This window comes from Sceloporus undulatus, chromosome 2, assembly GCF_019175285.1.
Source record: "Sceloporus undulatus isolate JIND9_A2432 ecotype Alabama chromosome 2, SceUnd_v1.1, whole genome shotgun sequence".
NCBI lineage: Eukaryota > Metazoa > Chordata > Lepidosauria > Squamata > Phrynosomatidae > Sceloporus > Sceloporus undulatus.
The window spans coordinates 228,895,316-228,910,026 of record NC_056523.1 but is presented as its reverse complement, the minus strand read 5'-3'; the positions used below and the strand labels follow the sequence as shown (position 1 = coordinate 228,910,026).

The 14,711-nt window shown below is 41.8% G+C and overlaps 1 protein-coding gene across 2 annotated transcripts in view; it reads right to left on the bottom strand.

Annotated features, from left to right (window-relative positions):
• SLC44A2 (solute carrier family 44 member 2) overlaps positions 1-14,711 on the bottom strand; it is a 135,910-nt gene that overhangs the window by 33,401 nt on the left and 87,798 nt on the right. For both annotated transcript variants that reach the window (XM_042451061.1, XM_042451059.1), the window contains exons 2-5: positions 8,655-8,703; positions 7,317-7,390; positions 5,868-5,952; positions 2,450-2,534 (exon numbers count right to left, since the gene is read on the bottom strand). In XM_042451061.1, the coding sequence (XP_042306995.1) occupies positions 2,450-2,534; positions 5,868-5,952; positions 7,317-7,390; positions 8,655-8,703 (293 nt within the window). The remainder of the gene's footprint in view (positions 1-2,449; positions 2,535-5,867; positions 5,953-7,316; positions 7,391-8,654; positions 8,704-14,711) is intronic.

Here is a 14,711-nt window from a genome sequence, read left to right as displayed (position 1 = left end):
TAAAAATAAAAAAAACTTCCTTAAATAAAAAAAGAAAGACAGCAGGAATGGGGGTAATACATATACAAAAATACTCAATTATATGGTATGCTGTACTGGAAAATCATTAGAAATGAAATGTAGGAAACCAAAAGGAACAAATGGAATGCAGGACTAAGCTCTTGATGGTCAGCATGAAGAAAATGATGAGGGCTCACAAGATGGCAAGCAAATCTGTAGCTCTTATTGTATCATAAAGGTTTAAAGATTAGGATGGTCTCAGTATAGCGTGCCAAATAATCAGAAGCCTCAACAGAAAGAAATTTAAAGCAACTCTAAATCTACTCTTGGGCTGTATCCGCACTGCAAAAATAATATTGTTCGATACCACTTTAACTGTCATGGCTCCATGCTATGGAATTCTGGAAAGTGTAGTTTGTTATTTAACCAGTTTCAAAATTGAGTGGAAGACCATCCTGTTCAGAGAAGCATTCCCAGGCATTGCGTGACTATTATTTGTCATTTGATGTTTTTAATTTGTTGCCTGCTCTACTTTATTGAACCCTTTCCTGTATTGTTTTGTATTATTTACTGTATATGTATTATACTATTATTTCTTAGATTGTACGCCATGGGCAGGTTTACTTTATCCATTTTATTGTTTGTATGTACAGTGCTGTGTAAATCTACAGTGCTATATAAATAAAGCATAATAATAATAATTGTTGTGGCACCAATAATAAGGTTTAACACCACATCAACTGCCATGGCTCAAGGCTATGGAATTCTGGGAAGTGCTGCTCCGCCATGGTGCTGCAACACATTAAAAGCACACATTAAAAACAAGTTTTAAAAAGCATTAAAGCAAACTGCACTTCCCAAAATTCCACAGCATGGAGCCATGGCAGTTAAAGTGCTGTCAAACTGGATTATTTCTGCAGTGTGGATGCACCCTCAGGGTGGAAAACTTGTAGTCTTCCAGATACTGTTGGACAGTAACTCCCAGCATTCCTCAACACTGACTGTCCTAGCCTAGGAAAATGGAAGCTGCAGTCTAGGAACACTAGAAGGGCTACAACTTGCTCACCACTGATTTAGATTAATTACACTTTAATTTTATCTGGGCTTCTTTCCCATTTCAAAAAGTTGCCAATTAGATACAGAGACAGGTTCTGTTTCTGCTATGACTTGTTGCGTATTAAGCCCTATGCAGCTCAGTACTGTAATGTCTGAGAGACTGCGTTCTCCCATATAAGTTGCCTGGTCCTTACCTTCTAAGAGAGAGGGATCCTATTTACTGAACTGTGGGTTAGTAAGGCTCAGCTAATTACCATGTGGAGGAGACCCTTTTCTGTTATGGTGTAACCACCAATTGGAATAATCTCCCTATTCAGATTAGGTGGGCCCCCCATATTCAGTGTTTCCACCATCAGCAAAAGGCCTATTTGTGTGCTCAGGAAATATTCTGACTATTTTTCTTACTGTTCACATTGTCAGTTGCACCTATATTTTAATGAATTCTTTTCCATTTATTTTATTGAGGAGGGGGAGTGTTTAGAATTATTTTTAGGTTATCGGTTTTATTATATCAGTTTATGCTGTAAAATGCTTTGACATTTTTAAAATGAACAGAAAGCTAACACCCAGCTGTGCAAAAAGCATCAGATGTGTAGATAAGGTTTGTGATTCAATCAAATGCATTTCTAACTATTAACCAGTATTTTTAAGCTAGAAGGATATAGTGGGTCTGTTGGAGTTTGGTTCCAGGACCTCTGTGGATACCAAAATCCATGGATGCTCAAGTCTCATTAAATACTATGGAGTAATCAAATGATGTTACATATATAAAATGGCAAAATCAAGGCTTGCTTATTGGAATTTATATATTTTTGAACATTGTCAAGCTGTGTATGCTTGAATTCGTGGATAAAAAACCTCCATGGTTATGGGAGACTAACTGTAATGTCTTTTTAACCAGTGCTACTCAAAGTAGTGGTCCATGGACTGCTGCTGGTCCTTGAACCACCAGCTTCTGGTTCCTGGAGTTTTCAGGGAAATAAAAAAATGTAGCCAAAGGGTACAAATATGGTACTAGTTCCTGGTGGGTGGGTGGGTGAGAGGAACTACCATTCCCTGACATCAGATACCTTAAGAAGCACTATTTTAAATAATGTACAAAGTAGCCATCATATTAAAAGAGCATGTGTGAGAACCACCACACACCCATTATGATAGCAGAGTAGTTTTCCACTGCCTCCTCTAGTCACTATGACAAAAAAAGAGCATCATATTCCCAGGAGCTGTTAGCTCCTTCCACTTTAGACATTGGGCAACATGACACAGTAGTCTGTCCATGAATTACTGTCAGAAAGCAAGATTCCATCTGCTTAATTGGTCATGCAAAATTATTTTGTAACTCTGATCTATCCAAGTAGAATGCCATGGGCTGTGCCAGAGAGAGAAACCTTACCTGCGTAGTGGGACATTGAAACTCCAGCAGCACCAAAGGACTGGCACATTTCATGATGTTGAAGTAGAACAAGAAAGGTTTGTTCCTGCAAACAGAGAAAAGGAGCTATAAGAACATCCAGTTCATTGTTTGCTTCTGTCAGCAGCTGGATTCAGATAATCCAAGAAGTCTGAAGCAATGCTGAAGATATCCATTCCCATCCATCCTTTGGAAAAAGATTAGGTAGAACTAAGGAAAAGTTAAATTTTGGATTACAACTTTCAGATTCCTTCAACCAGCATGGCCAGTGGCTATGCAATCTGGGGGATTCTGGGAACTATAGTCCAAAACGGCATTGTTACTTTAGCTTTAGGATGAGAGACATCTCTTCTTTTAAACAGAACATGTATAAGAAATGGAAAAATTGGGAAATCACCAAAGAGGAATTCAAAGAAATAGCAGGCATGTGTAGGGGTAAAGTCAGAAAAGCTAAAGTGCAGAATGAACTCAGACTTGCTAGAGAGGTTAAGAAGAACAAAAAGGGCTTTTTTGGATATGTCCACAGCAAAAGGAAGAAGAAGGAAACGGTAGGGCCACTGCGTGGAGAAGATGGCAAAATGCTAACAGAAGACAGAGAAAAGGAAGAATTACTCAACACCTTCTTTGCCTCTGTGTTCTCAGAAAAGGAAAAGAGTGCTCAACCTGAGGATAATGGAGCAGAGGATAGAATAGGGGAATTTCAGCACAGAATAAGCAAAGAGATAGTACAGGAATACCTTGTTAATCTAAATGAATATAAGTCTCCAGGACCAGATGAACTATATCCAAGAGTATTAAAAGAACTGGCAAATGTAATATTGGAGCCATTGGCAATAATCTGGAATTCCTGGAGAACAGGAAAAGTCCCAGTAGACTAGAGGAGGGGAAATGTTGTCCCCATCTTCAAAAAGGGAAAAAAGAGGATCCCAACAATTATCATCCAATTGGTCTGACATCTATACCAGGAAAGATTCTAGAGCAGATCATTAAACAGAGAGTCTGTGAAGACAATTCCATAATCACAAAAGTCAACACGGGTTTAAGAGCAACAAGTCATGCCACACAAATCCAATCTCTTTTTTTGATAAAATTACCGGCTTGTTAGATGAAGGGAATGCTGTGGATATAGTACATCTTGATTTCAGTAAGGCCTTTGACAAAGTTTCCCATGACATTCTTGCGAACAAGCTTATAAAATGTTGACAACTGTTAGATGGATTTGTAACTGGTTGACCAGCCGTACCCAAAGGGTGCTCAATAATGGCTCCTTTTCATCCTGGAGAGAAGTGACCAGTGGGGTCCCACAGGGCTCTGTCCTGGGCCCAGTGCTATTCAACATCTTTATCAATGACTTGGATGACAGAACTGGGAGCATACTTATCAAATTTGCAGATGACACCAAATAAGGAGGAGTAGCTAATACTCCAGAGGACAGGATCAAAATTCAAAATGACCTGAATAGACTAGAAAGCTGGGTCAAAGCTAACAAAATGAATTTCATCACAGAGAAATGCAAGGCGTAAAAATGAAATGCACAGATACAGAGGTACCCCGGGTTACGAAATTAATTCGTTCCGCCGCCGCTTTCGTAACCCGAAATACTTCACAAGCCGAAAAACCCATAGGCGCTAATGGGGAAAAGCCGCGATTTCGTGTGAAATAGCGCCGAAAAGCACCAAAAATTTTTTCATAACCCGAAAAAACCTTCGTAACCCGGAACAGTTTTTTTAAATGGATTTTTTTCGTAACCCGGAAATTTCGTAAGGCGGCGCATTCATATCCCGGGGTACCACTGTATAGGATGGGGGACACCTGGCTGAACGAGACTACACGTGAAAGGGATCTGGGAGTCCAAGTAGACCACAAGTTGAACATGAGTCAACAGTATGATGCGGCAGCTAAAAACGTCAATGCAATTTTAGGCTGCATCAATAAAAGTATTGTGTCTAGATCAAGAGAAGTAACAGTGCCACTCTATTCTCCTTTGGTCAGGCCCCACCTGGAAAACTGTGTCCAGTTCTGGCCACCACAATTTAAAAAGGATGTTGACAAACTGGAGTGTGTCCAAAGGAGGGCGACTAAAATGGTGAAGGGTCTGGAAATCATGTCCTATGAGTAATGACTTAGGGAGCTGGGGATGTTTAGCCTGGAGAAGAGAAGGTTAAGAGGTGATATGATAGCCCTGTTTAAGTATTTGAAGGGATGTCATATTGAGGAGGGAGCAATATGTTTTCTGCTGCTCTGGAGATTAGGACCCGGAACAATGGATGCAAGCTACAGGAAAAGAGATTCCACTTCAGCCTACAGAGGACCTTCCTGACAGTAAGGACTGTTTGACAGTGGAACAAACTCCCTCAGAGTGCTGTGGAGTCTCCTTCCCTGGAGCTCTTTAAACAGAGGCTGGATGGCCATCTGTTGGGAATGTTTTGATGTAGGGTTCCTGCATGGCAGGGGGTTGGACTGGATGGCCCTTGTGGTCTCTTCCAGCTCTACGCTTCTATGATTGCTTCTGATTAAAACGGAAGTATAAAGTAAGTAACCAGCATTGCTTAAGGAACATAGACAATAGCCATTGCCTCTTCTCATGCTAATTTTAAAAACTGGACACTGGGGGTCAGTTTTATATGGATGCCATGCCATTTAAATGCCCATTGTGGAGGTTTGATGTAATTTCCCAATAGTGAAAGGAAAGCAATCTGTAGATGCTGAAAGTTGCTCTTATTTTACAGTGTCTTCCAGGAAATTTCACAGGTATGTGGAAGAAAGAGGCACCCCCCCCCCTTCAGCTCTTTCTCCTTCCTCTTCCTGGACTCAAGACATCTACTGTCCCTTTCAGGAGCATTGGGGAGGGCAAAGAAAAAAAGAAAAGCCTTTTCTGTTGGTCTGCAGAGGTCCTGTCTTCCATCTCTGGACCGACTTGGTCCAGAATATCACTAGGTCACAGAATATCAGCCAACTAGGTCAAAGTAGAGAGAAAAGAAAGTTTCCCTTCCCAATCTCAAAGCTTGTCCCCCTGGCTTTAATCTGGGACAGGACACAAACAGTCCCAGGGCAACTGACTGGAAACAACACATGAGGAGCATCAACAGCAGCAAAATAACGTGGAAATGTAGTCAGCATGGAACAATACAAAATATCTTTTTTGTTGTTTTAGGGGCTTTATGAGTTAACTTATGGGTAAGACAAACACAATCCTAGGGCTTTTCAGACTGGCACAAAGCCTAGAATTTCTCCACACTGAGAGAAGAAAGGCTGACATCTCCTACCCAGAAGAGACAAAATGGGTAGACATGCATGAATGAAAAAATGAATACAACAAAATTCCTTCTTAATACTAAGGGTATTATTGACTGGGTGTGGAATCATGAAAATACTGAGAGGGTTTCTATCAGATACCTACTCATTAGGTGTTCCCTTCTGGCCACAGAACTGGCCACGACTGTCTGTTGGATAGATCACCTTCCTGGGGTCTCCTTGTGTCCATGCTGAAAAGAAGATAGACATTCACAGTTTGATTGGCAGCTCTACATCATGCAGCATCAACCAAATGTCCCCAGAAACTACTTTGAACTGTTAATATACATGTCTTTATTCACATCTTTATTTCAACCTTCCTCCAATGTGTACCTGGTTATTACACCCTCAGAACGAAGAGCTGAGATAAAATAACCTGACTAACCCATTAAAAATTGGCAAATGATCCAGGTGGCATCTACGCTGCAGAATTAATGCAGTTTGACATCATTTTAACTGATGTGGCTTAATGTTATGGAATTCTGGGATTTGTAGTTTTTTGAGATATATAAGTTTCTCTGTTAGAGTGCTCTGTTGCCACAACAAACTACAAATCCTAGGAGTCCATAGGATGGAGCCATGACAGTTAAAGTGGTGTCAAACTGCATTATTTCTGCAGTGCTGTAGCAGCTCCAGCTGAACCCAAGTCTAGTCTCTATTCATGGTGTTACACACTTTCTTTGTCAAAGGTCTCCTAAATATTTACATAGGCAGTCACAAAATTGCCCATGTCACCCCAATGGTTCCAACCTTGCTGAGATACGCAAATATGTGGTCAAACGGAACCCCAAAATAACCACATTGTACTATATATAGTACACCCACACAGATTAATAAGAGGAGGAAGAAGTATGAGGAAGAGACTGTTAGGCCAGTTTCATGAAATTCAATGCACACAAATTTTATCTAAGAGCAAACATGGGTTTCTAAGAATCACAGCAGTTTTCTTTTATTTTCTTTATTTTTTAAAAAATAAAGAGATATTTACTCTTTAATGGCTATGGGGAGATAGGCTACATAAGAGACACTGGAAAATATCTCAAGGATGCTACATTGCTTAAAAAAGCCTTTTGGGAAGGGACTGCACCTCATCCGTTCTTTTGGACTTGGAAGTCACAATCTCTCTCTGCTTTCAACAGCTCTCAGCTATATCCCTTGCCAGCATCTTTAAGCTAATACCTAAATTCTACCTGCATCCTAGGTTGGGAACATTACTTGTTTGGACTAGACTCCTCAGCCAATGAGGCCAATGGACGAGATTTCTTATCCAAAAGAGTAACATTTCCAAGATATGTGCTAGACACCTTTCCCTAGCCATTGGTGTCAAGGTTGGAAGCAATGGGACTGAAGAAGGAAAGGCCCCTTTAAACAATTAATCAACCTTCAATTCTTTGTCATGTTTGCTTTTTTAAATTCAGCACCCAAATCAATTCAGGGCAATGCACTTTCTTGCCGGTTATGGTTCCATTTCCCCACCCTAACTCAAACATCTAATCTTCAGCAACAGGAACATTCCCCGGAGCCAGAGAAAGAACAAAAGCTGCAGGATACATACCCACAACTCCTACAGCAACGTAGCCCACAACAGCAACCAGGAGCAGGATGCAGCAAATTATATCCGTACAGCCCCTGAGGGAGAAGGTGGATCCATTAAGAGCAATGCAAAAGTTCCAAGACATGTGTGCCCCCCTCTCACAGTGAGTGGTCATCATTCCCAGTGCAGATGGGTAAGTTTAATTGTGTTTTTTAAATTAAACTCTCAAAACAAACAGAATCAGGCAACATCTGAACTTTAAAATCACATAAATATATTTAATTACAATACAAAAGCCCACTTGAAGCATGGAGGGGGGGGGAGTTTACAGGACTGGTAAAATCAAGTACCTTCGTCCCTCCACATTTGCTGGCACAGGATCCCCATGAATGTGAAAAAAATGCACATAACAAAAACTATCATAGTTATCATAGTTATCTTTTTACCTGAGAGAACACCTCTCTAGGAATCTAGGTCCTCCAGCGCAATTCTGTGGTCAACATCTGCCAGACATTGACTACAGAACTGTGCTGGAGGAGCTACAAATGCCTAGTGGAGTGTTCTCTCTAGGAATCTCTAGGTCCTTCAGTGCGACTTTTGGTTAAAGTTGACCAGAGTTGCGTTGGAGGACCTAGATATTCCTAGAGAGAACATATTAATAAAATCTGTGAATAATGAAATCTGCAAATGTGGAAGGATGTGTGTGTGTTATATTATATTATATGCAATATGATATTGTATGATATGGTATTATAAGATAATTTAAAGGTATAATTTTAATTTTGCTAGTTGTTTATATCACAACTATTACCATTACATTCAGTGATATATGGGAATTACAATATATGAGTAACATTTGTACAAAACACATGACTAAAGATTCTGATTGGTATGGAATGGGAAGAGGTCAAAGGGGTGTTTACACTATGAGTTACTACACTGGGTGACGCCAACCCTAGCGATGCCACTGACTCTTGATGATTAAGCTGGTGTAACTAATGTGGATCCATAACAATATATCTTTAAAAAGGAAATCTCAGCTAATACCAGTATGTAACAATTACTGCAAGAGATATGGGGAAAATGGTAATTTAAATATCCTGAATTTCTTGTGGTAGTCAGTAGTATATACTACAACAAATCTATATTGGCTATTATGTTTCATCGTGAAGCAATTACAAGAAAATAGTATTGGTGTTGCAATTGCTCCTTTCTAAATACTCAAATCCAGAAGAACTCAAACCCAGAAGAAAACACTTTTGTAACAGCTTTCTCATTTTGCTCAGCAAACACACTGCACAACATATCATAGTTATCAGTCTGTGTCATCCATGCTTTCACTAATAGGTTTACACTTACCTGTCATAAATGGGTCCTTTGAAAGTTGGGTCATATTTTTGGGGTGTCCCTAGAAGAAAAGCCAAAGAATGTTATGCGTTAGACAGCCTCCCCCCCACCTCCTCCTGCTCCTTTTTCCCAGACTGGAACTCAAAAAGGCTTACAATTGTAAGCATTTAACAAAAGCATTGTTAAAAAATCCAGAAAATGCAAAAGTTAAAATACAATTTAAAAAACCAGGGGGGGAGAATTACAACCAGGTTAAAAGATATATCATTAAAACACACGCGGACACATGTGCACAATAATCTAGCACACTGAATAAATGAGCCTTATCTCATCACTCATCAAAATGCCTGTAGAAATAGAATAATCTTTGCTTGTCTGTGAAAAGTAAGTGGGGAGGGTGCCAATCCTAACTTCTCTGGGAAAGGAGATCCAGAGCCTGGAAGCAGCCAATGAGAAGGCCTTCTCCTGTGTTCTGTGTTCCCCCAGATGCACCTGTGAGGAGGGTGGGCCTCCTCAGCAGATCTCAGAGCATATTCTGAGGGTGAATGCAATCCTTCAAATAACCTGTACCTGAGCAATGTAGGGTGTTAAAGGTCACAACAAGCACTTTAAATTGTGCTCTGGATGGTTGAACAACTAACAGAGCTGTTGCAATGAGTGAGTTGTGTGCTCCTTGTAGCCAGCACCTGTTGGTTATCTGGCTGCAGCTCTTTGGACCAACTGAAGTTTCCAATCATTCTTCAAAGGTCGGTCTACATAAAGCGCATTACAGTAGACCAACCAAGATGTTACTAAGGCATGTGTCATCAAGACCAGACCTAATGTCACAAGGAATGGGCACAGGTGGTGGACATGCTTTGACTGTGCAAATGCATTCCTAGCCATCATTGAAACCTGGGTTTCCAAGCTCAGATTTGAATCCAGGAGCCCACCCAAGCTGTGAACCTGCATCTTCAGGGGGAGTGTAACCCTATCCAGCACAGGATGAATGCCCTGATCTGCCTTTTGACTGACCAGGAGCACCACTATCTTGTCTGGATTAAGTTTCTATTTGTTTGCCTACATACAGTCCATTACTAAGGACAGGGACTGGTTTAAGGACAGCCTCCTTGGATTGAGGAGGAAAGGGGTAACAGAGTTGGGTGTCTTCTGCATATTGATGGCACTGCACCCCTAAACTCCAAAGGATCTCTCCCAGTGGTTTCGTGTATATGTTGAATAGCACAGGAGACAACACGGAACTCTGCGGGACCCTATAGGCAATGGCCAGGGAGTCAAGCAGGAGTCCCCCAGCATCACCTTCTGGGTTTGCCCCTCCAGAAAGGAATTAAACTAATGGAAAACAGTGCCACTAAGTCCCATCCCAGCAAGGAAACACACAAGGATACAATGGTCAATAGTACTGAAAGCAGCTGAGAGGTCCAACAGAACCAACAGAGACATACTCCCCCTATTCAGGTCCCGGTGAAGGTTATCCACCATGGCAGTGGCCCCCAAAATTTGGTCTTCCAGGTGCTTTAGACTTCAGGTCCTAGAAGCCCCAGCCACCTTGGCCAACAATTGGGAATTCTGGGACCTGAAGCCCAAAACATCTGGAGGATCAAAGTTTGGGAACCATTGCACCAATGGCAGCAAAATTGCCTCTGTCCCATAACCAAGCCTGAAATCAGATTAAATGGATCTAGATAATCTATTTAATCCAGAAATCCCTTTAGTTGGGAGGCCAACCCCAGGAATCTTGCCTAAGATGAAATGTTAGAGAATGGCTAATAATTATCCAGAACAGTTGAATCCAAAGAGGACATGTTTAGTAATGTAATGGCCTCCTTCAAGCAAGGAGAGTTTCAGCTTGCCTGAAGGAGGCCATTACAAGCGAGGCATTCATCACTCCCTTTACCCACTCAGCCAGTCCCTCTCTAGGTTTTTAAGTACTGTATATACTCATGTATAAATCTAGAATTTGTAGTGAAAAAATTGACCCCAAAAACAGAGGTCGACTTATCCACTGGTCAATATTAGTACTGTACTTTAACTCCTATTTTTTAAAAAGGAACCATGCACTGGTGAAAGGCAAAAGTATAATTTGTCCAGGAAGCACTGACCCTCCTCTATTCTCTGATCCGTACAGCTTTTAGGATGAGTACAAACAGTTAGTTAGGCCTTCTGGAATTTTGTAAATTCTTTGGCCTTGTTTTCCTTTGCTACATCCCTTAGATCCTTTCTTATGTGGCCCTAAGTTTTACCCTAGACTTATTCATGGGGCATATCAATATCCATAATTTTGGCCCCAAAATCTGCCCTCGACTTATACATGAGGCCGACTTATAGTTGAGTATATACGGTAAGCCAGGAAGTCCAAGGATCTAGAACACATGTGGTGGCACTCATCTCTCCAAGAATCCTGTCCACATTCTCGGGTTGTACATACTGGAAAGTATCCATTGTCACTGGCCAACCAGGGGTCAGAGTTACATCCACAGGATCTGTATTAATTTTAGCAACCAAATCAGAGTAGATCTGAGCAGTTTTATCTGCAAAATACTGGGCAAGTTGTTCATAGAAGGCTATCAAGAGATCTGAATTTTCCTGTCTTGGGCATGTGTGTAAAAGACCACTTGAAACAGCTCTGCTGACTCCATGCAGACACAATAGAAGCAGGCAAGAAATTTGCCTTTGTTGCTCCTACTGCCACAGAATAAGCCCTAAGATGAGCTTCAGCCTGTGTTTGATTGGACTGCTCTAGTCACCTTCTCATTTATTTAATCCTCACCAACTCCCTGGAAAACCAGAAGGCTGGTCTGGCTCCAATTCATGAAAAAGGATGCTCAGGAGTAATTGTGTCCACTGGCCATTTCTCCATTCCAGAGACCAGCCAAAACTTTGACAAGATCATCTGTCAAGCAACAAACTCCACAAGAGCCATCAGGATTCCATCCAGATCCATAAGCTTCCTGGGATGGACCATCTTAATAGGTCCTCCACCCCTTTAGAGGTTCTTCCTTTCAACAAGTCTAAACCCCACCATGTGATGATCTGTCCATGACAATGGGACTACAGATAGTTCCTCCACTCCCAGATCACATTCACCTCACCCACTACAGAAAACAATGTCCAGAGTATGCCCAGTCACATGGGTAGGGCCAGATACCACTTTAGACAGACCCATGGTTACAAGCCAGGAGGATTCCAGCACAAACCTCAACCATCACCCCAGCTAGCCCAGGAAGGGAGACTGTTGAGTAGGCAGGTTATCAACAAAATCCCAAATCTGTCTCAGACACCCAACTTCAGGTAAATACACTTGAACTCAGGAAACTGTGGGACAGGCAGGGCACCTGGCCACCATGGTGAGCAAGAACCTGGAAACTGGATAATTTATTTTTATTAATATCCATCCATCTAATTTCACTTCAGCCTTACTGAAATTAATGGAAAATCGGACTTGGCAGCCATGCTCCAGAATTTTAGGTTGGGAGATATAGAGACTATAGAACGTTTGTCATGCAGATCCTGTGCTCTGCCACTGATTCATAATCCATCCCCATAGAAAATCTGTGAGCAGCCTTTGGATGGGCTGAACAAACACTTGTTACTTCTGTGTTTTCATGATGGGAAGAAATTCAAATGAGAAAGCTTCACCCGTTGAATATCTACCTATTGTGCCACTTTAAAGGCTCTGATCTGGGTAAAAGAAGCCCAGTCTCTGGGCATATTGCTTTGTAATACTTTTCAGCATTGTGCTGAAAAAGACGCCTGGGAAAAGGATGACCAGAGACAAAAAAGAGCTGGGTCCAAACTTGCAATAGTTCCATAGAAAAGGACATTTCAGCAAGGGCAGGAGTATTACAAGGATGAGAACTGGGGGTTCTCGGGCGGGGCCCATAGGGCCGGGGCCAGGCCCCTGTTCTTTTGTCTTTCTTCTCTGCCTATCAGGAATCGAAGTGGGCAGAGTCACCCATAGTTAGGATGCTCAGCCCCTTCTCTGATGGGAAATGGATTATTTCTGCATTATGGATTGGACCTTGAGCATTTTTAGTAATTTAGGTCCAAAACACACTGCCGAAATAATCCAGTTTGAGACCGCTTTAACTCTCCTGGCTCAGTGCTAGGGAATCCTGGGAATTGTAGTTTGTTCTGGCACCAGAGCTCTTTCTGATAGAGAAGGCTCAACGTCTCACAACACTACAATTTCCAGGGTTCCCTAGCACTGAGCCAGGGCAGCTAAAGCAGTCTCAAACTGGATTATTTCTGCAATGTGCCTTGGACCCAACTCAGGCTGCATCTTCACTCCAGAGACAATCCAGTTTCGTACCGTTTTAACTGCCATGGCCCAGTGCTATGAAATCCTGGGAATTGTAGCTTGTTGCCACACCAGAGTTTGCTGAGAGAGACAGTTAAATGTCTCACAAAACTAGAGCACTGAGCCAGGGCAGTTAAAGGGGTGTCAAACTGGATTATTTCTGCAATGTGGTTGCAGCCGAACACGTTTCTATTTGGCTCAAAGCTTCTTGGACCTCCTTCATGTCAAAATAAATATCTTAAAAGCATTAGAAGGACTGAAAGATTCTTTGTTTGGTTCAATGGTAATTTTGAGAGTTGAAATAAGTTACAATTATTTTTTATTCAATTAGGGTTACATTTATTTGCAAAAGATCCGCGATATTAACATTACAGGAACTTTATGGGGATTTTGACTTAATATTTCGGGTAATACTGGGGGGGACATTCCGGGGCTTTTGGTAAAACATGCTGGGGAATATCTTTGAGGCTCATTGGCAGCACTGGTTTCGAGGATCTTCAGGGGATTTCCTTCAAGGGTGATTGGCAACAACACTGATTACAACCTCAGGCACTGCCTCTCACAGCCACTCCTTGTTCCACAGGCGTCTCCTATTCTTCCCTCTACGGGTGCCTTCAAGAAGCACTTTCTTCAAAGGTCCTTCAGGAACAATATGGCCCAGGCCCCAAGCAGCCTGGGATTTAGAGGTAAAGACATTTTTCTGAAATCACCCCAATGCTATTCTACCAGTTCATCTAAACTGTCATGTTTCGCCTTGGATTGCAAAGTTCTCTGGTTTAGTGCTATGGCAAATGCGCAACAATTAGTCACTGGCTTCTCTTAATTAGGTATGCACTGGAGAAGGGAGAAAGACAAACAATGCAAGCTATGTAGAAAATAGCTCTGGAGAGGCCCAGTTCCTGTGGAAGCATGGGAACTGGACACTATTTCCACATCATGGAGCAACAAAATCTTGATGAACTTGCAAGCCTTGCTCTTGGAGTAAGAAAGGAGCTTTGCACTCAAGGCACTTTCCATAACTGTCAGGGGAAGACTCCTTTCTCTTCCTCCCTAGCTTCAAAGGTAGTAAGGAAAGCAATCTGAGGCCTAGTTGCAGAACAAGTTTCCTGCTGATGGTTCCCAACTGCAACTGGAAATTTGACAGGTTTGGCCAGCCAGACCCAGACACACACACACATCTCACTCGAAAAAAGGAGGCCTCAAAGAATCCTCAACAGAGCTACATTTGAGCCTACTGTGCTTAGCCAAAAATCTGTTCTCAATACTTGTTTGTGCTCTGGAACACAGTTCTGCACCACAGTTATTTAAATATATAGCCTGACCTATCCACAGAGTTGGTGGAACAAGTAAGAAAAGAAGTTGGCAAAGAAGTGAGCATCTGTATAGTAGGGATGGGCAGAGTACAATCTTGGGGCAGCACACACCGTCCAAAGGTGTTTTTGCTAGGACTGCTTTTTGTCTGGCCACCAAAAGAGGGGAAATGTCCTCTCTTGGTAGCCTCCAGGAATGGCAATTGAACTTTAAATAGGTTCTAAGGCCCTTCTGCACTATCCAACATTAAAAAACAGATTTTTCAAGATACAGTGGTGCCTCGGGATACGAAATGATCGGGTTACGAAATTTCCGGGATACGAAAAAGTTGGATTGGAAAAAACTGTTTCGGGTTACGAAATTCATTTCGGCGCGAAATTCAAATGCTGCAAAGTGCAGCTATAGGCTTTCCAGTGCTAACGGAAAAGTGTTTCGGGTTACGAAATTTTCGGGTTACG